At 42.7% G+C, this 22,467-nt stretch overlaps 1 protein-coding gene across 2 annotated transcripts in view; it reads right to left on the reverse strand.

The window, feature by feature from the left end:
* itga2.2 (integrin, alpha 2 (CD49B, alpha 2 subunit of VLA-2 receptor), tandem duplicate 2) overlaps window positions 1-22,467 on the reverse strand; it is a 180,755-nt gene that overhangs the window by 22,384 nt on the left and 135,904 nt on the right. For both annotated transcript variants that reach the window (XM_059648563.1, XM_059648562.1), the window contains exons 21-26: window positions 20,101-20,184; window positions 16,496-16,572; window positions 16,315-16,404; window positions 1,739-1,841; window positions 1,390-1,494; window positions 245-346 (exon numbers count right to left, since the gene is read on the reverse strand). In XM_059648563.1, coding sequence (XP_059504546.1) covers window positions 245-346; window positions 1,390-1,494; window positions 1,739-1,841; window positions 16,315-16,404; window positions 16,496-16,572; window positions 20,101-20,184 — 561 coding nt within the window. The remainder of the gene's footprint in view (window positions 1-244; window positions 347-1,389; window positions 1,495-1,738; window positions 1,842-16,314; window positions 16,405-16,495; window positions 16,573-20,100; window positions 20,185-22,467) is intronic.

The following is a 22,467-nucleotide window of genomic DNA, read 5'->3' on the forward strand; positions in this document are numbered from 1 at the left end:
TAAAGAAAATAAAACATTTGACTAAGTCCTTCTACATTACTTAGTAACCACCAAAATATGCATAACTTGACAAGAGCTCTGCTTGGTTGGCTTTGGGAACACATGACTTCCAGAAGCTTGGGCCCCAGCTGGTAGATGGTGGTAAATAGATCAAGAATATTTAAATTGCTAAACATTAATAAAGTGGTGAAGCTTCACGTTAATAGCAATAGCATAAATTTTAAATAATACCATATTGCCTTACCAAATCACTGAAACTGCGGAAGCTCTCCTTGTTAAAAGTTGTGGAATGATAATTGGTGACGTCCAGTGTATCAAGTTTTGCATCACAAATGATGTTGTTGCTCTGCAATCATTTTTTGAAAAGCACAATTATTATATTGAATAACCAACTGAAAATCACAAATACCTTCACTGCTAATGAGACCAATCTCAAATGCAAAAGGCAGGGCAATGAATAAATTGCAATGACAAATTATGACTGACGCTTATGGCTTAGGAGTTTGTTTTCTTTGTTGTTGTAGTACTGATATAAATCTAACTTTCTTACAATGTTCCTGATCAGCCAATGTCTGTTTAAATTTCCAATGGGATAATTTTATGAATTGTTATTTCACCTTAGAGCAGTGCCTGCCAGTGGTACAGATCCATCCATACCCTAAGCTTGTCAGTACAGATCCTTACCCTAAACTTTCTCAATTAATGAGAAGCGAATACCCTTCCAATGTTCCTCATGACCGATCTGAGTACCAACTTCAGAAATTGCCTTCAACCTGCTTATTAGTACAGGTGACAACGAGGGGCACAAGGATTGTCTTAGAAATATGTGGCTTGAATAAGACAAACAATGAGATGCACAGACAGGCAAAAATTTTACACATGAAAATTTGTTGATATACATCATTTTTCCAGAAACCTACTGTTTCACACACACACATGAACTACAGTCAGCAATAAAAAAAGCAGGTCTACCTCATAGGTAATAGAAGCAAAATTGACAGATGAAGACAACTAAATATTTGTTCCCGTTTTACTGGGTTTAACATTTTTTTAAAAAACTGAATGTGTATTTATGATCTCACATTAAGCAGATGGTGGGAGTTTTGACTTCAAGTGGAAGTGGAAAGCAACTGATTTATATTTCTATGGAAATCATTATCACTATCGATCATCTAACATTGCATCTTGGAGTCAACATTATCCCTGATATATTTCATCCTGGCACAAGAAATTCTATTTACTGAGGTAGGTGTGAAAACAAGATTTTCATCAGTCCTGATCTGCCTTGTTCTTCATACAAAAAGTTACAGTTGTCACATAGCACATTTCAGGTGTGATTCATACTGCTAGTTATGAACTGGTTATTAAATAAAAATTATAAACACATACTTGAGTTACATCAACAAGATACAAAAGTCGATTGTCCTTTTTTGTAGATACTGGTATATTAACTGTGACATAGGTGGTCTGTATAGGGAAATGTCCAGTATTGACCTTTAAAAAATAATAAAAATTAGTTGCAGCATTTTTATATCCATTTCCTAAGAAACTGATTTTATAATGGGCTTTCAAATAACTTTGGTGACGAATTAATTCACATGCAAACACTAATGTCACGTTAACAATTTTACGTACATTATTGTCCTTTAGGAAATAAGTGGAGAATACTGAACAGAAAATACCAATCAATGCACATCTGAATGCAACAAAATGCCATGAAAATGCAACACATACTTACTATTAGAGTAATAACATATTCTGGGCCAATTTGATCTAATGGAGGTCTTGTTTTGTTAACTGGCATTTTAGAAGTTATTTCATAGAAATGTTTGTTCGTAGTTCTGGAACATGAAGAAAATAATATCAGTAGATATTGTTAGAAATACAATTACAAATAAAAAAGCATAATATATTTCAGTACCTCATCATTTTAATCTATTTGTACTTTTATCAGTTATTTGATAGAACATTGATTGGAGAAGTCAAGGCAAGACAATAAGATGGCAATAGGTGATATAATGATTAGAGCATGGCAGGCAGGCAGACACAGAATGTGCAAGCCTAAGAGTACACCAGCAGAAAAGACTAGTGGAATAAAAATTATAAAAGCATAGACTTAATAATTCAGTGGCTGAATGCACAGAGCATTCATAACAGAACAGATGAATTGACAGCAAAAAAAAGACACTAATATGTGTAGTTTGATAACTTATGCAGAGATGTGGTTGCAAGGTGATGAGGAATTGCATCTGAATGTTGAAATATACAAGATATTTAGGAATTATAGGAAAGAGGGAACAGTTAAGAGTTGCAGTTTTGATGGTAAAAGATGAAATTAGTACAATGGGAAGAGAAGACCTATACAGCCTAACCTCAACAGGAAGAAATGGTAAGGATTTGAGCGAAAGGTATGGCATTGATAATGGGTAATTTAAATTTACATATAGATTTGATGACTTAGATTGACAAATATGGCCTGGATGATGGTTGATGGTGTGCTTTCAGTGCAGCTTCTTAGAGCAGCATTTTCTGGAGACAGTCAGGGAAAACTTGACACTATTTCTGGTAATGTGCAATGAGAAGTAATTAATTAATGACCTAATCATGAAGGTGCCCTGGATAGCATTGTTCATAAATGATTGAAAACCACATTTATTTTGAGGGAGAGAAGATTTAAATCTAAAATTAGTGTGTTAAACTTAATTAGGGGCTGTTATACGAGGATGAATACAGAGCTGGTGGAAGTGAGCTGAGAAATTAGATTACAAGATAGGTTAATAGAGTAGAAGTGGCAGACATTTAAGGAGATATTTCAGAATACTCACATGAGGGAAAACTCTCTGCTGGTTGGAATCATACCTGGCACAAAAGTAAGATGATTGTGGTTGTTCTAGGTCAATCATCTCAGTCCATATCCTCTGTCAGAGTTTCTCAGGATGGTCACCTAAGCACTGCATCTTCAGATGTTTCATGAGCAATCTTCCCTCAGGTGATGGCCTAGTAGTATTATCACTGGACTGCTAATCCAGAGACACAGGTAATGTTCTGGGGGCTTGGGTTCAAATCCCACCATGGTAGTTGGTGGAATTTGAATTCAATAAAATATCTGGAGTTAAGAGTCTAATGATGACCATGAATCCATTGTCAATTATCAAACCCCATTTGCTTCACTAATGTCCTTTAGGGAAGGAAACTGTCATTCTTACCTGGTTTGGCCTGCATGTGACTCCAAGACCATAGTAACATGGCTGACTCTGAAATGCCCTCTGGGCAATTAGGGGTGGGCAATAAATACTGCCTAGCCAGCAACACCCTCATCCCATTAATGAATAAAAAAAAAGAAATGGTCAAAAATGTAGTTGTTTACTGATGGTTTCGCAATATTTAGCACCACTCATAATTGCTCAGTTACTAGACAGTCTGTGTCCATATGTAACAAGACCTGAACAAATTCAAGCTTGGACTCTAAAATGGCATGTAACAGCCATGCCACACAAGGAACAGGCAATAACCCCATCCAATAAGAAATAATTTAATCATTACCCCTAGACAGTCAATAACATTACCATCACTGAATCCTCCACTATCAACATCCTGGGGATTGCCTTTGACTTGAAAGTGAACTGGGCCAGCAATGTAAATACTGTGACTATAAGAGCAGGTCAAGGACAAGGAACCCTGTGGGTAATAACTCATCTTCAGTGTCCCTGTCCACTATCTGCAAGGCATAAATCAGGAATGTGATGAAATACTACTTGCCTGGCTAACCGCAGCTCCAGCAACATTCAAAACAATCAATACCATCCAGGACAAAGCAGCCCACTTGATTAGCGCACAATCTACCATCTTCAACATGCACTCCCTTCACCACTAACAGTTGCAACAGTGTGAACCACATACAAGCGTAGTGCAGTTACTCATCAAGCCTCCTTTGCCAGTATCTTCAACGCCAGCGACCAATACAGGTCGGAGCACTAAAACAGAAATCCATGGGAATAACGTCACCTGAATGTTCCCCTCCAAGCCACACATCATCCTGACTTGGAACTATATCATCGTTTCTTTGACACTGCCACTAATGTCATAGGTCAAGACCCTAGAAAGAATTTTCCAAGAGCATGAAGGGTATTCCTACATCTCAAGAACTGCTGCAATCAAGAATACAGATCAGAATCACCTTTCCCAGGGCAGTTCGGAATGAGCAATAAACACAGCCCAGCTAGCAATGCCCATATCCCAGAGCAAATAAAAAAGATACATTCCAGTGTTAAGGGAATACTCCAAGTGAAGGATGCACCATTCGTGGCTAACTGAAGTTAAGTACAGTATTTATTTGAAGGAGGAAGATGTAGTTCTGCAAAGATGAGGGTCAATTTAAAAGCTTGAGCAGAATGCACAGAACAACAAAAAATGGCTCAAAAATTAATAAGAAAGGATAAATTAGTGTAATATTTGCTAGTATTCCCTCATATTACAGTAGGCAGAGGTTCTACATGTACTTAAAAGGAAAAGGGCAAGTAAAATGAGCATTGACACACTGGAAAGTGCATTTGAGGAATCAATTGTATGGATGACATAAATAGCACTCCAGAAATAATTGTGAACCTGGAAGTGAAAGAAGAAGTTGAAATAATTACAATCACCCGGGTCCTTATTAAGGTAATTCAATGCTTCAAAAAAAATTGACAGAGACAGATACCAGGAAATTGCAGGCCACTTAGTTTAATATCCAGCATAAAGAAAGTGCTGGAATTTTCTCTCAAGAAGGATATAACGTGGCATTTAGAAGATATCAGGCAATCAGACAGGATCAATGAGTCATTGTGAAAGAGAAATCTTATTTAACCAACTGATTGGAGTTTGAAAGAGTAAAATTTGATGAAGGGAATATATAGATGGGCTCTACTTAAATTTCAAGAAGGAATTTGACAAGATGCTATATCCAAAGTTGCTGTGCCAAATAAGAGTTCATGGCATAGGGGTTAACACTATAACATGGATAGAGTTTTGTTAGCTAAAAGGAAATGGAGTGGGCCTAAGTACATCATTTTCAGGTTGGTGAATTATGACAGTTGGATTGTCACAGGGATCAGTGCTAGACCCTCATCAATTCAACTTATTTCAACAACTTTCATGGAGCAGCTGAATGCATAATTGTAACATTTGCTGATCTCAAATATTAGTTGGAAAGTAAGCTGTGAAGAAGGCATAAAAAGTTTGCAAAGGAATATAGACAGCGAATGGGCAAACATTTAGGAGATAAAGTATGACATAGGAAAGGATGAACTTGTCCAATTCTTGGACCAAAATACAGCATTTTATAAAAATAGAGAGAGAGATTTTAGATCCTTCTGTTGTGGAGAGAGATCTGGGCTTCTCAGCACATGAACCAAGAAGTGCAAATGCAGTACAAGTGATTTGAGAAGGGAGTGGAATATTATCATTTATTTCAAGAGAAATTAAACATGAATGTCTTTTTACAATTGTATAGAGCTTTCGTGAGGCCATGTCTGAAGTCACTTGTAGTCGTGGATGTAAATGTGTTTGTGGAAGTTGGGAAAAGGTTAACTCAACTGATATCTTGGATGAGGGAGATCAGTCAGCATATAACAGAATGAGAGATGATCTTTTTAAAACCCATAAAATCCTGACAGGATAGCTGTTAAAAAGGATGTTTCCCTTTGTGGGAAAGACTAAAACTAGACAGCACCATTTGAAAATAACAGTCTTCTATTTAAGTTGGAGTTAAGGAGAATTTTGTTTCTCTCTCAGATGCTCATGGGCATATGGAACTCACTTTCCACAAAGTGGTAGATTTACTGAACAGTTTTAATTCAGAGGTAGATAGGTTTGTGACCCACAAAGGAGTCATAGGTCATGAGATGTAGGTAGGAATGTGAAGTTGAGGCCAGAACCAGTTTACCATGATCTAATTGAATAGTGGAGCAGGCCTGAGCCACTAAACGGTGAGTGGCTTGGAGGGGAACTCGGAGGCGGTGGTGTTCCCAATATCTGATACCCCTGTCCTTTGAGATGGAAGTGTTCGTGGGTTTGGAAGGTGCTTCCCGAGGATAGAACATAGAACATAGAACATAGAACAGTACAGCACAGAACAGGCCCTTCAGCCCACAATGTTGTGCTGACCATTGATCCTCATGTATGCACCCTCAAATTTCTGTGACCATATACATGTCCAGCAGTCTCTTAAATGACCCCAATGACCTTGCTTCCACAACTGCTGCTGGCAACGCATTCCATGCTCTCACAACTCTCTGCGTAAAGAACCTGCCTCTGACATCCCCTCTATACTTTCCACCAACCAGCTTAAAACTATGACCCCTCGTGCTAGCCATTTCTGCCCTGGGAAATAGTCTCTGGCTATCAACTCTATCTATGCCTCTCATTATCTTGTATACCTCAATTAGGTCCCCTCTCCTCCTCCTTTTCTCCAATGAAAAGAGACCGAGCTCAGTCAACCTCTCTTCATAAGATAAGCCCTCCAGTCCAGGCAGCATCCTGGTAAACCTCCTCTGAACCCTCTCCAAAGCATCCACATCTTTCCTATAATAGGGCGCCCAGAACTGGACGCAGTATTCCAAGTGCGGTCTAACCAAAGTTTTATAGAGCTGCAACAAGATCTCACGACTCTTAAACTCAATCCCCCTGTTAATGAAAGCCAAAACACCATATGCTTTCTTAACAACCCTGTCCACTTGGGTGGCCATTTTAAGGGATCTATGTATCTGCACACCAAGATCCCTCTGTTCCTCCACGCTGCCAAGAATCCTATCCTTAATCCTGTACTCAGCTTTCAAATTCGACCTTCCAAAATGCATCTCAAAGGATCTTTGATGAATTTCTGCAAGTGCATCTTGTGAATAGTACACACTGTTGCTACTGAGCGTCGGTGGTGATGTGAATGGATGCTTGTGGATGTAGTGCCAATCAAGTGAGCTGCTTTGTCCTGGATGGTGTGGAGATTATTTAGTGCTGTTGGGGCTGCACTCATCCAGGCAAGTGGGGAGTATTCCATTACACTCCCGACTTGTGCTCTGTAGATGGTGGACAGGCTTTGCTGAATCAGGAGGTGAGTCACTTGCTGTAGTATACCAAGCCTCTGGCCTGCTCTTGTAGCCACTGTGTTCATGCGGTGAGTGCAGTTGAGTCTCTGGTCAATGATAATACCCAGGATGCTGATAGTGAGGGTTAAGTGTTGGTAACACCATTGAATGTCAAGGGGTTAAATTGTCTCTTATTGTTGATGGTCATAGCCTGGCATCTGTGTGGCATGAATGGCACTTGCCACTTGTCTGCTCAAGCCTGGATATTGTTCAGATCTTGTTGCATTTATTTTGGCATTGCTTCAGTATCTGATGAGTCACAAATTGTGCTGAACATTGTACAATCATCGACGAACATCCCCACCTCTGACCTTATGACAGAGGGAAGGTCATTGATGAAGCAGGTGGTTGGACCGAGGACGCTAACCTGAGGAACTCCTGCAGAGGTGTCCTGGAGCTGAGATGATTGACCTCCAACAACCACAAAAATCTTCCTATGTGTCAGGTAGCGCTCCAACCATTGGTGAATTTGCCCCTTGATACCCATTGATTCCAATTTGGCTGGGGTTCCTTGATGACACACTTGGTCGAATTCAGCCTTGATATCAAGGGCTGTCACCCTCACCTCATATTTGGAATTCAGCTCTCTTGTCCATGTTTGAAACAAGGCTGTAATGAGGTCGAGAGCTGAGTGGTCCTGGCAGAACTCAAACTGGGCATCACTGAGCAGGTTATTGCTGACCAGGCACTGCTTGATAGCACTGTTGAGAACACCTTCCATCACTTTACTGATGATCAGATGAGACCAATGGGGTGGTAATTGGCCGGGTTGGATTTGTCCTGCTTTTTGTGTACAGGACATATGTAGGCAATTTTCCACATTGTCGGGAGGATGCCAGCATTGTAACTGTACTGGAACAGCTTGGCTAGGGGAGTGACAAGCTCTGAGGCACAAATCTTCAGTACTGTTGCTGGAATGTTGTCAGGGTCCTGAGCGTTTGCAGTATCCAGTGTCTCCAACTGTTTCTTTGTATCACTTGGAGTGAATCAAATTAGCTGAAGATTAGTATCTGTAATGTTGGGAATCACTGCAGGAGGCTGAGATGGATCATCCACTTGGCACTTCTGGCTGAAGATTGCTGCAAATGCTTCATCCTTATGTTTCGCAATGATGTGCTGGGTTGTTCCATCATTAAAGATGGGGATATTTGTGGAGCCTCCTCTTCCCTTGAGTTGTTTAATTGTTTACCACTGGTCACAACTGGATGTGGCAGCACTGCAGAGTTTAGATCTGAACTGCTGGTTGTGGGATCGCTAGGCTCTGTCTATCACCAGTTGCTTTCGCTTTTTGGTTTGCAAGTATTCCTGTTTGGTGGTGTCACCAGGTTGATAACTCATCTGCAGGCATGCCTGGTGCTGCTCCTAGCATGCACCCCTGCACCCTCCATTGAACCAGGGTTGATCCCTTGGCTTGATGGTAATGGCTGAGTGGGTTATATTGCCAGGCCACGAGGTTACAAATTGTGTTAGAGCACAATTCTGCTGCTGTTGATGGCCCACTGCATCTCATAGACACCCAGGCTTGAGTTGCTAGATCGTTTTAGTGCTGTTCCTAATTTGCATATTTGTATATAACATCATGTAACATATTTAGCATCCAATCCCTGTGAATGTTTCCTTTTCGAGTATATATTTAAGATAATTAAATGGAATAGTGTTAGATCGGGTACCTCCCAAGGTTTAAAATTTCAGGAAGTGCAAGAAGAATTATAGAACAGTTACAAGCACATAAGGTGATGTGGGTTTTGCCTCCAGAAGATTGTTTTACCTGATGAGGCAGCAATTTTCATTTTCCTTGACCTAAGAGACTCGGAGTGGATTTTGCAGTATTGAAGAATCCAACACACATTTAAAACAGAGATAATGGGAACTGCAGATGCTGGAGAATCTGAGATAACAAAGTGTGAAGTTGGATGAACACAACAGGCCAAGCAGCATCTCAGGAGCACAAAAGCTGACGTTTCGGGCCTAGACCCTTCATCAGAGAGGGGGATGGGGAGAGGGCTCTGAAATAAATATGGAGAGAGGGGAGGTGGATCAAAGGTGGATAGAGGAGAAGATAGGTGGAGAGGAGACTGACAAGTTAAAGGGGGGAGGGGGTGGAATGGAGCCTGTAGATGTGAGCATAGGTGGGGAGGTAGGGAGGGGATAGTTCAGTCCGGGGCGGACGGACTGCTCAAGAGGGCGGGATGAGGTTAGGAGGTCGGGAATGGAGGTCCGGCCTGAGATGGGAGGAGGGGATAGGTGAGAGGAAGAGAGGAAGAATAGGGAGGCGGGGACCAGCTGGGCTGGTTTTGGGATGCAGTGGGGGGAGGGGAGATTTTGAAGCTTGTGAAATCCACATTGATACCATTGGGCTGCAGGGTTCCCAAGCGGAATATGAGTTGCTGTTCCTGCAACCTTCGGGTGGCATCGTTGTGGCACTGCAGGAGGCCCAGGATGGACATGTCGTCTAAGGAATGGGAGGGGCAGTTGAAATGGTTCACGACTGGGAGGTGCAGTTGTTTGTTGCGAACCGAGCGTAGGTGTTCTGCAAAGCGGTCCCCAAGCCTCCGCTTGGTGTTCCCAATGTAGAGGAAGCCACAACGGGTACAGCGGATGCAGCATACCACATTGGCAGATGTGAAGGTGAACATCTACTTGATGTGGAAAGTCATCTTGGGGCCTGGGATGGTGGTGACAGAGGAGGTGTGGGGGCAAGTGTAGCACTTCCCACGGTTGCAGGGGAAAGGGCCGGGTGGGGTTGGAGGGGAGTCCTGGAGAGAGTGGTCTTTCTGGAAGGCAGACAAGGGTGGGGATGGATTGTAGATGGCAGAAGTGTTGGAGGATGATGAGTTGTATCCGGAGATTGGTGGGGTGCTGTGTGAGGACAAGGGGGATTCTCTTTTGGCGGTTATTGTGTGGACGGGGTGTGATGAGTTGTAGGAAATGCAGGAGACATGGTTGACCGCATTTTCGACCACTGCGGGGGCGATTTGCAGTCCTTGAAGAACGAGGGCGTCTGTGATGTACGGGAGTGGAATGCATTTAAACATTTAAAACAGCTGTTACATACAAACATTATGTTTATAGGCACAACAACGTCTGGCAATATCAATTATGAAAGGTTGCAAAAATCAGCAAATTTCTAGTAGCATGTCACGTTTCAAGTGATTCCTGACATGATGGAATAGGAGGTTTTTATACTCTCAGTTTTGCATTTTATTTATACTTGGTACGATACAGTGACGATCTCATGAACATGTCTCTTTAAGGTGTGGATAAGCCCTATCTCAAAAAATTGATGTATTCACATACTGACCATGAGGAAAATAGGTGATATCGTGGACAGTGAAGAAGATTGACTCTGGGTTCATCAGGAAATGATCAAATGACCAATGGGCCAAGGACTGGCAAGTAGAGCTTAATTTAGATAAATGTGAGGTGTTACATTTTGGTAAGGCAAACCAGGACAGGATTTGTACAGTTAATGGTAGGGCCACGTGGAGTGTTGCCGAACAAAGAGTCCAATGGGTGCTGCTGCATAATTCCTTGAAAGTGGGGTTACAGGTAGACAGGATAGTGAGGAAGGCATTTGGTATGCTTGCCTTTAATGTTCATAATATTGAGTGTCGGAGTTGGGGTGTCATGTTGCGGTTGTATAGGATATTGATAAGGCTACTTTTGGAATACTATGTACAATTCTGGTTGCCCTTCTGTTGGAAGGAGGTGTTAAACTTGAGAGGGTACAGACAAGATTTATAAGGATGCTGCCAGGATTGGTGGTTTTAAGCTATACGGAGAGGCTGAATAGGGTGGGGCAATTTTCCCCAGAACTAAGGTCTTTTCCCTAGGGTGGGGTGTTCCAAAACTAGAGGGCATAGGTTTTAAGGTGAGAGGGAAAAGATTTAAAAAGGACCCTGAGAGGTAACATGTTCAAACAGAGGGTGGTGTGTATCTGGAATGAGCTGCCAGCAGAAATGGGAGGTGAGTACAATTACAACATTTAAAAGCCATCTGGCTGGGTACATGAATAGGAAGGGTTTAAAGAGATATGGGCCAAATGCTGGCAAATGGGACAAGGTCATATTGGGATGTCTGGTTGGTGCGGATGAGTTGGATCAAAGGGCCTGTTTCCATGTTATGACTCTATAACATAAAAAGGCAATTTGTTTGAGAAAACTACTGTTGAATCTCCTGTCGACTTTCCTTTCTCTAAGGAGTGCAACCCAGCTGCTCCAATCTATCCACATAGCTGAAGTCCCTCATCAATGGATCCATTCTTCCCTATCTTTTGGCACCTTTGCTAATGAGGCTATGGTGTATTGCCATCCTGCCAGTGTTAAGTCCACTCCAGCCTCTGGGCCCCAGTAATTAGACCTATTATTCCTGTTGAGACTGAAGTAGTGAGTCATAAAGGTTGACCACAATTTACTGTTTTTCCATTCTTTGCCTCTATTTATAAAGCCTGGCATCCTGTATGGCTTTTTACTCACTTTCCCAATGTTCCTGCCAACGATTTGTACAAAGCTACCCTCACGTCTCCTCTACTCCTATGATTTGAAATTATTACGTTTTACTTGAATAATGCCACTTAATGATGTAGGGATAAGTTATAAAATCATAGGGTTACATTTTAATACTCATAGAGAAGTGGATTGAGGTCAGAAGTAAAAATTAAAGTTTCATCTCAAACTGTCTCTAATTTGTTTATTTAAATGCTTTAAAGAGGAGCGAAGCTCTGAAGTTAACTTTTTCACGTGCTTAAGAATTACTTGTTGGATTTCCAAGGAGACATGCCTGCTGATGAGAGGTGAGGACAGCTTTTAAATGGTTTCCTCTTTTATGACCAACATTTTTCCATTGAAGCATACCTCATACTTTGATCACCCCTTCATTTCTCTGATTTCATATCTTAACCCCCTTGGACTGCTTACTGGGGCCAGGCCCTAGCAATACCCACACGCCATTTGCCTCAATTTAGTTGCAGTCATGACCAGCAATGGGGATTGGGGGCAGTCGCAACAATGGTCATCTGTGGTGCTGCTGGGAATTGACACTGCCTGTCATTTGTTTGGCCAGCAGCACTGGGGGCATGGTTTTCTCCTCAGGTGGGGATGGGAATGTCTGGGCCAGTGAAATGCTGATAGATTTTAGTTGCTCTTGGATGATGGCAAGATAACCATTACCATGCACTCAATAGACATAAAATCCAACCCCTGGCCAAAGCAAAATGTTTTTTTCTAGTTGTTTTGAATAACTCACTATTCTTTGTTTCAAAAGCAGTCTTAAGCTTTCTAACTTCTCATCATAAATGAAGTCCTTCATGCCTAATTACCTCCTAGTAAATCTTGTCTATACCCATTATAAAGCTTTTACATCTTTCCTGAATGTCAGTTCATGGCACTCAAGATCTAACTAATGCTTTATAATGTTTTAACGTCCAAAGTCTTCTATAAAATGCAGTTCTGTATGCCTCTAAATTGTTTGTGCTGACATGCACATGCAGTGTTTATCAGAGTAGACTACCTGTGCTGTAACATTCCTTGCCTCTTCACACCGACACTGTTTAGAAAAAGATTGCTGGCATCATAGTATTTTTTTTCTATTCTTTGACTTATAATTCAAGTAATCCAGATGCTTTTTAAACAAGTTCATCACCTCAGAATCTTACACTAGAGGTCCCACTGCCATCTTTAAGAGTTTGTATATACATAGAACATTGCAGCGCAGTACAGGCCCTTTGGCCCTCGATGTTGCGCCTACCTGTGAAACCAAACTGAAGCCCATCTAACCTATACTATTCCATTATCATCCATATGTTTATCCAATGACCATTTAAATGACCTTAATTTTGGCAAGTCTACTACTGTTGCAGGCAGGGCATTCCATGCCCTTACTACTCCCTGAGTAAAGAACCTACCTCTGACATCTGTCTTATATCTATCACCCCTCAATTTAAAGCTATGGTCCCTCCTGCTAGCCATCTCCATCCAAGGAAAAAGGCTCTCACTGTCCACCCTATCTAATCTTCTGATCGTCTTGTATGTCTCTATAAGGTCAGCTCTTAATCTTCTTCTTCTCTAACGAAAACAGCCTCAAGCCCCTCAGCCTTTCCTCATAAGACCTTCCCTCCATACCAGGCAACATCCTGGTAAATCTCCTCTGCACCCTTTCCAATGCTTCTACATCCTTCCTATAATGCGGCGACCAGAACAGTACGTGATACTCCAAGTGCAGCTGCACCAGGGTTTTCTACAGCTGCAACATGGCCTCATGGCTCCGAAACTCAATCCCTCTACCAATAAAACCTAACACACCGTACGCCTTCTTAACAACCGTAACAACCTGGGTGGCAACTTTTAGGGATCTATGTACATGGTCACCGAGATCTCTCTGCTCATCCACACTACCAAGAATCTTAGCATTAGCCCAGTACTCTGTATTCCTGTTACTCCTTCCAAAGTGAATCACCTCACATTTTTCTGCATTACACTCCATTTGCCACCTCTCAGCCCATCTCTGCAGCTTATCTGTGTCCCTCTGTAACCTGCAACATCCTTCTGCACTATCCACAACTCCACCGACTTTAATATCATCTGCAAATTTACTAACCCATCCTTCTTCGTCCTCATCCAGGTCATTTATAAATATTACAAACAGCAGGGGCTCCAAAACAGATCCTTGCGGTACACCACTAGTAACTGAACTCTAGGATGAACATTTCCCATCAACCACCACCCTCTGCCTTCTTACAGCTAGCCAATTTTTGATCCAAATTGCTAAATCACCCTCAATCCCATGACTCCATATTTTATGCAATAGCCTACCGTGGGGAACCTTATCAAATGCTTTACTGAAATCCACATATACCACATTAATTGCTTTACCCTCATCTACCTGTTTGGTCACCTTCTCAAAGAACTCAATAAGGTTTGTGAGGCATGACCTACCTGTCACAAAACCGTGTTGACTATCCCTAATTAAATTATTCCTTTCCAGATGATTATAAATCCCCACTCTTATAATCCTTTCCAACACTTTACCCACAAGTGAAAGAAAGCTCACTGGTCTGTAATTACTAGGATTGTCTCTCCTCCCCTTCTTGAACAAGGGGGCAACATTTGCTGTCCTCCAGTATTCTGGCGCAATTCCTGTAGACAATGACAACATAAAGCTCAAAGCCAAAGGCTCCACAATCTCCTCCCTAGCTTCCCAGAGAACGCTGGGATACATCCCATCCAGCCCAGGGGACTTATTTATTTTCATACCTTCCAGAACTGCAAACACCTCCTCCTTGTAAACCTCAATCCCATTGAGTCTAATAACCTGTATCTCAGTATTTTCCTTGACAACATTGTCTTTTTCCTATGTGAATACTGACAAAAAAATTCATTTAGCGCCTCTCCTATCTCTTCGGACTCCACACACAACTTCCCACTACTGTCCTTGACTGGCCCTAATCTTACTCTAGTCATTCTTTTGTTCCTGACATACCTATAGAAAGCTTTAGGGTTTTCCTAGATGCTAACTGCCAAAGACTTCTCATGCCCCCTCCTGGTGCTTCTTAGCTCTCTCTTTAGGTCCTTCCTAGCTAACTTGTAATACTTAAGCGCCCTAACTGAGCCTTCACGCCTGATCTTTACATAAGCCTCCTTCTTCCTCTTGACAAGAGTTTCAACTTTTTTAGTAACCCATGGTTCCCTCACTTGACCACTTCCTCCCTGCCTGACAGGTACATACTTATCAAGGACATGCATTAGCTATTCCTTGAACAAGCTCCACATTTCAAGTGTGCAGGGAGAGTGAAGTCTTTCTGCACATCTACATTTCCCAAAAGGCATGTGTCATTTATTAGATATATACTGATTGTCCTTATTAGTTCTCAAAACTGTAATGTTTTCCCATATTGACTTCCAGTTGCCAGGCTTCTAATCTTGACATCAGTCTGTCACCCTGAATTATATAATTACCCTTAACTTTCACTGCTGGATGTACATTATTAACTTTAAACAATTCGCAATCATTTCTACAAAATGAATAATGTAAAGAACACAAAATTGACTCTTGGGTCAAATTAACTCCCTGTCTGAAAAAAATGTCAATCACCCAGCATCCTTTGCTTTCTGTCACACAGAAGCCTATACAGGTTACTTTTTACTTAATTAAACTCTCGTGTGCCACTTCTTTGAATTTCTTTGGGATATCTACTATAATACCTTAAGCATTTTTCTCTGGTAACGCAAAGAATGAATTAAGTTAGTTTGATACTATTGCATCGAAGATAGATCAACCAAGTTTAAATGAACAACCATGGAGTACCTGAAATTTCAAAGTTTGTGGCTCTGAAGTTCTGAAGAAAGGTCACTGGGCCGGAAAATTAACTCTGCTTTCTTACACAGGTGCTGCTAGACCTGCTGAGTTTTTCCAGAAATTTCAGTTTTTGTTTCTGATTTCCAGCATTCATGTTTTTCTTTTTTTTGGTTAATCGTTTGTGGGATGTGCTTTAAACGGTTGATTTGATGTTTTCTATGTTTAATTGAAGTAAATATCAGCACACCTTAGGCAAATGACAAAACGAACAGTCTTGTTGCACAGGGTCTGTGGAAGATTTGAAAGACTTATTGCTGGGTGTCAGCAACATATATAAGTAAAGAAATTTTCCTCCTCCCAATGTAGGCAATGCTGCCAAGGACAAGATGTAGATTAAGAACAGGACATGATGAAGCATAGATAGTTAGAGTCTTTGGAAGTGGTAGTTGGAGCTTAGAAGACAAACTGTTGGTCCAGATATTCTGGATACAATCAAATAGAAATGAGTGGAACCAGTTGATGGCAGCTCCTCTAAACTGGACAACAGGTTTGAGGCATTTGAAGATGTTAGTTTGTTGGCTAATGTTTTGCAATTAGAGCATCAGGCAACGTGAACTGCTAGAACATTCTGAAGGTGTGGTAGGGAGAGAAACAGAAAAAGATTTAAACAGAAAAGGTGGGTAGAGATTTAGAAATGAGAATACATTGAAGGATATTGGAGGGAACAGGAGATTGGGGGCAGGATTGTAGTGTGAGGACTGTGAAGTTAATATCGAAAAATAAATTTATTCTGATCACTGCCATCTCTTATTTTAATGACAACAGGTTACTAAAAGATTAATCAAATAATAAACTTCAAGAGTATACTTTACCATAAACATTTCTTTCAGGCACTACATACCTTGAGAAGAGAATTTCAGTGTCATACTGCACTGTAAAGATAACATTTGCCTTGTTGTCAAAATAAGTTTCTGGGCTTTCATGACTCTCACTGTAAAGTGAAACAGATGCTACTTAAACTTCTACATAGAAATTGAAAAACAAAAATGTAAATTGTTTGAATTATGATAACCAGTATTTACCTTTCAGCAAAGAATCTCACATATGCATTTCTCTGTGGCTTGTTGACATTAAAATCAAAGTTGATGTCAAAAGAGGTCTATCAACATGAGAAAAAGTAACTTGGAATTTACTGTGCTTAACTTTGGGTTTTGCTCTGACTTTACAGCATTTACTCGCAGGATAAGACATTTCTGAATAAATATTTCTTTGAGAATAACTGTAAGGCATCATAAGGAATTATTCTAACTTTAGGCTTAGGGAAAATTGTGCACACCCATGCTGAAGTGTATGTTCTTCATTGAAAATATTTTAAACAAGAGCCCAGTACACTGTTTCACCAAGCTTCTTAGTGATTGGTTACTCACGTTTTCCCACCCTGCTGTTCAATCTGATACAGTTTTTACTATTGCTGTGAGTCGACTATTTCAAATTCAGATCTTTTTTTCTGGAGTTATTGCAGCACAATATCATTATTATGAGAAATCTTTCTGAACAACATTGATTTTAATTGTCTTCCTAGGTACTCCATTGTAGTCAGACTCAGTTGGGTTAAGAGGACTTACAGAAGTGTGTGCAGCCAGCATTGTAGCAGTGAAGTCTGATGTCCCAGGAGTCATCCATAAGACTACAAGACATAGGAACAGACCTCATGACTCAGCCCATCATGTCTCCTCCTCCAATGAGAACATAGCTGATCTGATAATCATTAACTCCATCTCCCTGCTTTTCCCATGACCGTTGATGCTCTTACTGATTAAAAACCTATCTTAGCCTTAAATATACTTAGCAGCCCAGCTCAACTGCTATCTATATTAGAGAGTTCCAGATTGGGAAGAAAGTCCAAAGATGCGCAAGCTAGGTGAATTGGCTAAATTGCCCATAGTGTTCAGGAATGTGTAGATGAGGTGGGTTGTAAGGGGATGGGTCTGGGTGGGATGCTCTGAGGGTCAGTATGGGCTTGTCAGGCACAAGGACCTGTTTCCACACTGTAGGGATTCTATGATTCTATGAAAACAGAGTTAACATTTGGAGTCCAGTGACTACTCATCAGAACTGAGGACATGGATTCAAAATTGATTGATCGCTGACAACACCATCATAGTTGGAAGGACATCTAACAACGAGGAATTGAAATACAGAAGGGAGATAGAGAGCTTGGTGATGTGGTGCAATGAAAACAACCTCTCTCTCAATGTCGGAAAAACTAAGGAACTGATCATTGACTTCAGAAAGAAAGGAGGAGAACTACACCTACATCAATGGAACTGAGGTTGAAAGGGTGGAGAGTGTCAAGTTCCTTGGAGTGACAATGACCAATAACCTGGGCTTACTGTCCACATAGATGCAACAGTCAAGAAGATACAACACCTCTTCTTCCTCAGGTAGTTCAGTAAATTTGGCATGTTCATTAGGTTCCTCACCAACTTCTACAGATGCACCATTGAAAGTATATTGTCCGGGTGCATAACAGCCTGGTATGGTAACCTCTCTGCCCAGGGCCCTAAGAAGTTACAGAAGGTGGTGTGCATAGCTCAGACCAGCACAGAAGCCAACCTTCCATCTATGAATTCCATTTACATGGCTTGCTGATGGTGTTGGCAGCCTTCCTGCAACAATGACTCATTTCACCCTGGTAATGACCTCCTACAATCTCTTCCATCAAGCAGAAGATACAGAAGCCTGAACACACACACAAGCAGGTTCAGGAACAGCTTCATCCTGTCCATAATTAGACTGATAAATGGACTCTTTAGCCTCACATAATGATTGATCTTGCTAACATAATCTTGCCTAGTGCACAACCCATGCAATGTAACCTGTACCTCTGCCTAAGTCGTTTTGATCTGTACATCCTTGTTTACTATGATCTGCCCGTATCACTGATAAACAAAGGTTTTCACTGTGCTTTGGTACACATGAAAATAAATCAATCAGATTCACTACCTTCTGAGAGACAAAATTCCTCCTCATCCTGCCCTGTAGTGCTAGACTGACTAACAAGGGGAAACACTCTCTGCTCATATATTCTGTCATAGAACATAGAAGAACATAGAACATAGAACATAGAACAGTACAGCACAGAACAGGCCCTTCAGCCCACAATGTTGTGCCGACCATTGATCCTCATGGATGCACCCTCAAATTTCTGTGACCATATGCATGTCCAGCAGTCTCTTAAATGACCCCAATGACCTTGCTTCCACAACTGCTGCTGGCAACGCATTCCATGCTCTCACAACTCTCTGCGTAAAGAACCTGCCTCTGACATCCCCTCTATACTTTCCACCAACCAGCTTAAAACTATGACCCCTCGTGCTAGCCATTTCTGCCCTGGGAAATAGTCTCTGGCTATCGACTCTATCTATGCCTCTCATTATCTTGTATACCTCAATTAGGTCCCCTCTCCTCCTCCTTTTCTCCAATGAAAAGAGACCGAGCTCAGTCAACCTCTCTTCATAAGATAAGCCCTCCAGTCCAGGCAGCATCCTGGTAAACCTCCTCTGAACCCTCTCCAAAGCATCCACATCTTTCCTATAATAGGGCGCCCAGAACTGGACGCAGTATTCCAAGTGCGGTCTAACCAAAGTTTTATAGAGCTGCAACAAGATCTCACGACTCTTAAACTCAATCCCCCTGTTAATGAAAGCCAAAACACCATATGCTTTCTTAACAACCCTGTCCACTTGGGTGGCCATTTTAAGGGATCTATGTATCCGCACACCAAGATCCCTCTGTTCCTCCACGCTGCCAAGAATCCTATCCTTAATCCTGTACTCAGCTTTCAAATTCGACCTTCCAAAATGCATCACCTCGCATTTATCCAGGTTGAACTCCATCTGCCACCTCTCAGCCCATCTCTGCATCCTGTCAATAAATCATCTTGACAGAATCTTCTAAACTGTAATGATTACAAGCCTAACTTTCTCAACCTCTCCTCATAAGAAAATTGCACTATACTTGGGTTCAACCTCAAACATTCTCTGGACTGCCTTCAATGTCAATGTGCCTTTCCTTATATAAGGGGACTAAAACTGCTCACAGTTCTCCAGCTGTAGCCTGACCAGTGGCTTATATCATTTTAGCAATATCTATTTTCAGTCTATATTTGCTTTGAAATAAAGGCCAACATTCATTCGCCTTCCCTATTACCTTCTGAACTTGAATAGATCTTTTTGAGATTCATACACGACCTCCAAATCCTTTTGTGTAGCTTTCCACAGTTCTTTCTGCCGAAGGGCAAATCACATATTTTCTCACATAATGTTTTGACGGCCAATTTGTGCCCATAGTTCTGAGGGTCATCTGATAATAACTTCATCATCTACATTGCTTCATTTCTCACTTCTTTCAGCTGTTGTGCTGGCCCTTAGTCTTTGCTATATTAAAAAGGGATGAATTTGGAGGGGTAATTCTAAAAACGAGGAAAGGATGACAAGGATTCCAGTGCAGTCTTTCCCCTCTATATAGTCTTTCAGTGGCCAGCCTGGTGCACGCTACCTTTAGTGTAGACTGAATAATTTTTCCCTCTGATGTAAAAGACATAAATTACACACATTTCTATTCCAATCATGTATTATTAATGAATTCTCTAAAATGAGTTTTAAAAAACCTTAAAAAAAATCACCTTATCTCCCCCTTTTAAAAATGGGCTCCCAATGTCACAGGATACTGAGGTTGAGTTTACTTCACTACAGTCGCTGTTCTCAGCCTGTTAAAATGAAAAGATAAACATCAATAATTCAGTTTAAATATACTTACTTATCTCTCTTACCCCATTAGCTATACAATAGGATCAGAGATAATGGGAACTGCAGATGCTGGAGATTCCAAGATAATAAAATGTGAGGCTGGATGAACACAGCAGGCCAAGCAGCATCTCAGGAGCACAAAAGCTGACGTTTCGGGCCTGGACCCTTCATCAGAGAGGGGGATGGGGGGAGGGAACTGGAATAAATAGGGAGAGAGGGGGAGGCGGACCGAAGATGGAGAGTAAAGAAGATAGGTGGAGAGGGTGTAGGTGGGGAGGTAGGGAGGGGATAGGTCAGTCCAGGGAAGACGGACAGGTCAAGGAGGTGGGATGAGGTTAGTAGGTAGCTGGGGGTGCGGCTTGGGGTGGGAGGAAGGGATGGGTGAGAGGAAGAACCGGTTAGGGAGGCAGAGACAGGTTGGACTGGTTTTGGGATGCAGTGGGTGGGGGGGAAGGGCTGGGCTGGTTGTGTGGTGCAGTGGGGGGAGGGGATGAACTGGGCTGGTTTAGGGATGCAGTGGGGGAAGGGGAGATTTTGAAACTGGTGAAGTCCACATTGATACCATATGGCTGCAGGGTTCCCAGGCGGAATATGAGTTGCTGTTCCTGCAACCTTCGGGTGGCATCATTGTGGCAGTGCAGGAGGCCCATGATGGACATGTCATCAAGAGAATGGGAGGGGGAGTGGAAATGGTTTGCGACTGGGAGGTGCAGTTGTTTGTTGCGAACTGAGCGGAGGTGTTCTGCAAAGCGGTCCCCAAGCCTCCGCTTGGTTTCCCCAATGTAGAGAAAGCCGCACCGGGTACAGTGGATGCAGTATATCACATTGGCAGATGTGCAGGTGAACCTCTGCTTAATGTGGAATGTCATCTTGGGGCCTGGGATGGGGGTGAGGGAGGAGGTGTGGGGACAAGTGTAGCATTTCCTGCGGTTGCAGGGGAAGGTGCCGGGTGTGGTGGGGTTGGAGGGCAGTGTGGAGCGAACAAGGGAGTCACGGAGAGAGTGGTCTCTCCGGAAAGCAGACAGGGGTGGGGATGGAAAAATGTCTTGGGTGGTGGGGTCGGATTGTAAGTGGCGGAAGTGTCGGAGGATAATGCGTTGTATCCGGAGGTTGGTAGGGTGGTGTGTGAGAACGAGGGGGATCCTCTTGGGGCGGTTGTGGCGGGGGCGGGGTGTGAGGGATGTGTCGCGGGAAATGCGGGAGACGCGGTCAAGGGCGTTCTCAATCACCGTGGGGGGGAAGTTGCGGTCCTTAAAGAACTTGGACATCTGGGATGTGCGGGAGTGGAATGTCTTATCGTGGGAGCAGATGCGGCGGAGGCGGAGGAATTGGGAATAGGGGATGGAATTTTTGCAGGAGGGTGGGTGGGAGGAGGTGTATTCTAGGTAGCTGTGGGAGTCGGTGGGCTTGAAATGGACATCAGTTACAGCTATGCCTGCCTCTTTGTAGGTTACGTGGAACAGTCCATCTTCCGCACCTACACAGGCCCCAAACCCCACCTCTTCCTCCGGTACATTGATGACTGTATCGGCGCCGCCTCTTGCTCCCCAGAGGAGCTCGAACAGTTCATCCACTTCACCAACACCTTCCACCCCAACCTTCAGTTCACCTGGGCCATCTCCAGCACATCCCTCACCTTCCTGGACCTCTCAGTCTCCATCTCAGGCAACCAGCTTGTAACTGATGTCCATTTCAAGCCCACCGACTCCCACAGCTACCTAGAATACACCTCCTCCCACCCACCCTCCTGCAAAAATTCCATCCCCTATTCCCAATTCCTCCGCCTCCACCGCATCTGCTCCCACGATAAGACATTCCACTCCCGCACATCCCAGATGTCCAAGTTCTTTAAGGACCGCAACTTCCCCCCCACGGTGATTGAGAACGCCCTTGACCGCGTCTCCCGCATTTCCCGCGACACATCCCTCACACCCCGCCCCCGCCACAACCGCCCCAAGAGGATCCCCCTCGTTCTCACACACCACCCTACCAACCTCCGGATACAACGCATTATCCTCCGACACTTCCGCCACTTACAATCCGACCCCACCACCCAAGACATTTTTCCATCCCCACCCCTGTCTGCTTTCCGGAGAGACCACTCTCTCCGTGACTCCCTTGTTCGCTCCACACTGCCCTCCAACCCCACCACACCCGGCACCTTCCCCTGCAACCGCAGGAAATGCTACACTTGTCCCCACACCTCCTCCCTCACCCCCATCCCAGGCCCCAAGATGACATTC

Source organism: Stegostoma tigrinum, chromosome 1 (genome assembly GCF_030684315.1).
Source record: "Stegostoma tigrinum isolate sSteTig4 chromosome 1, sSteTig4.hap1, whole genome shotgun sequence".
Taxonomy (NCBI): domain Eukaryota; kingdom Metazoa; phylum Chordata; class Chondrichthyes; order Orectolobiformes; family Stegostomatidae; genus Stegostoma; species Stegostoma tigrinum.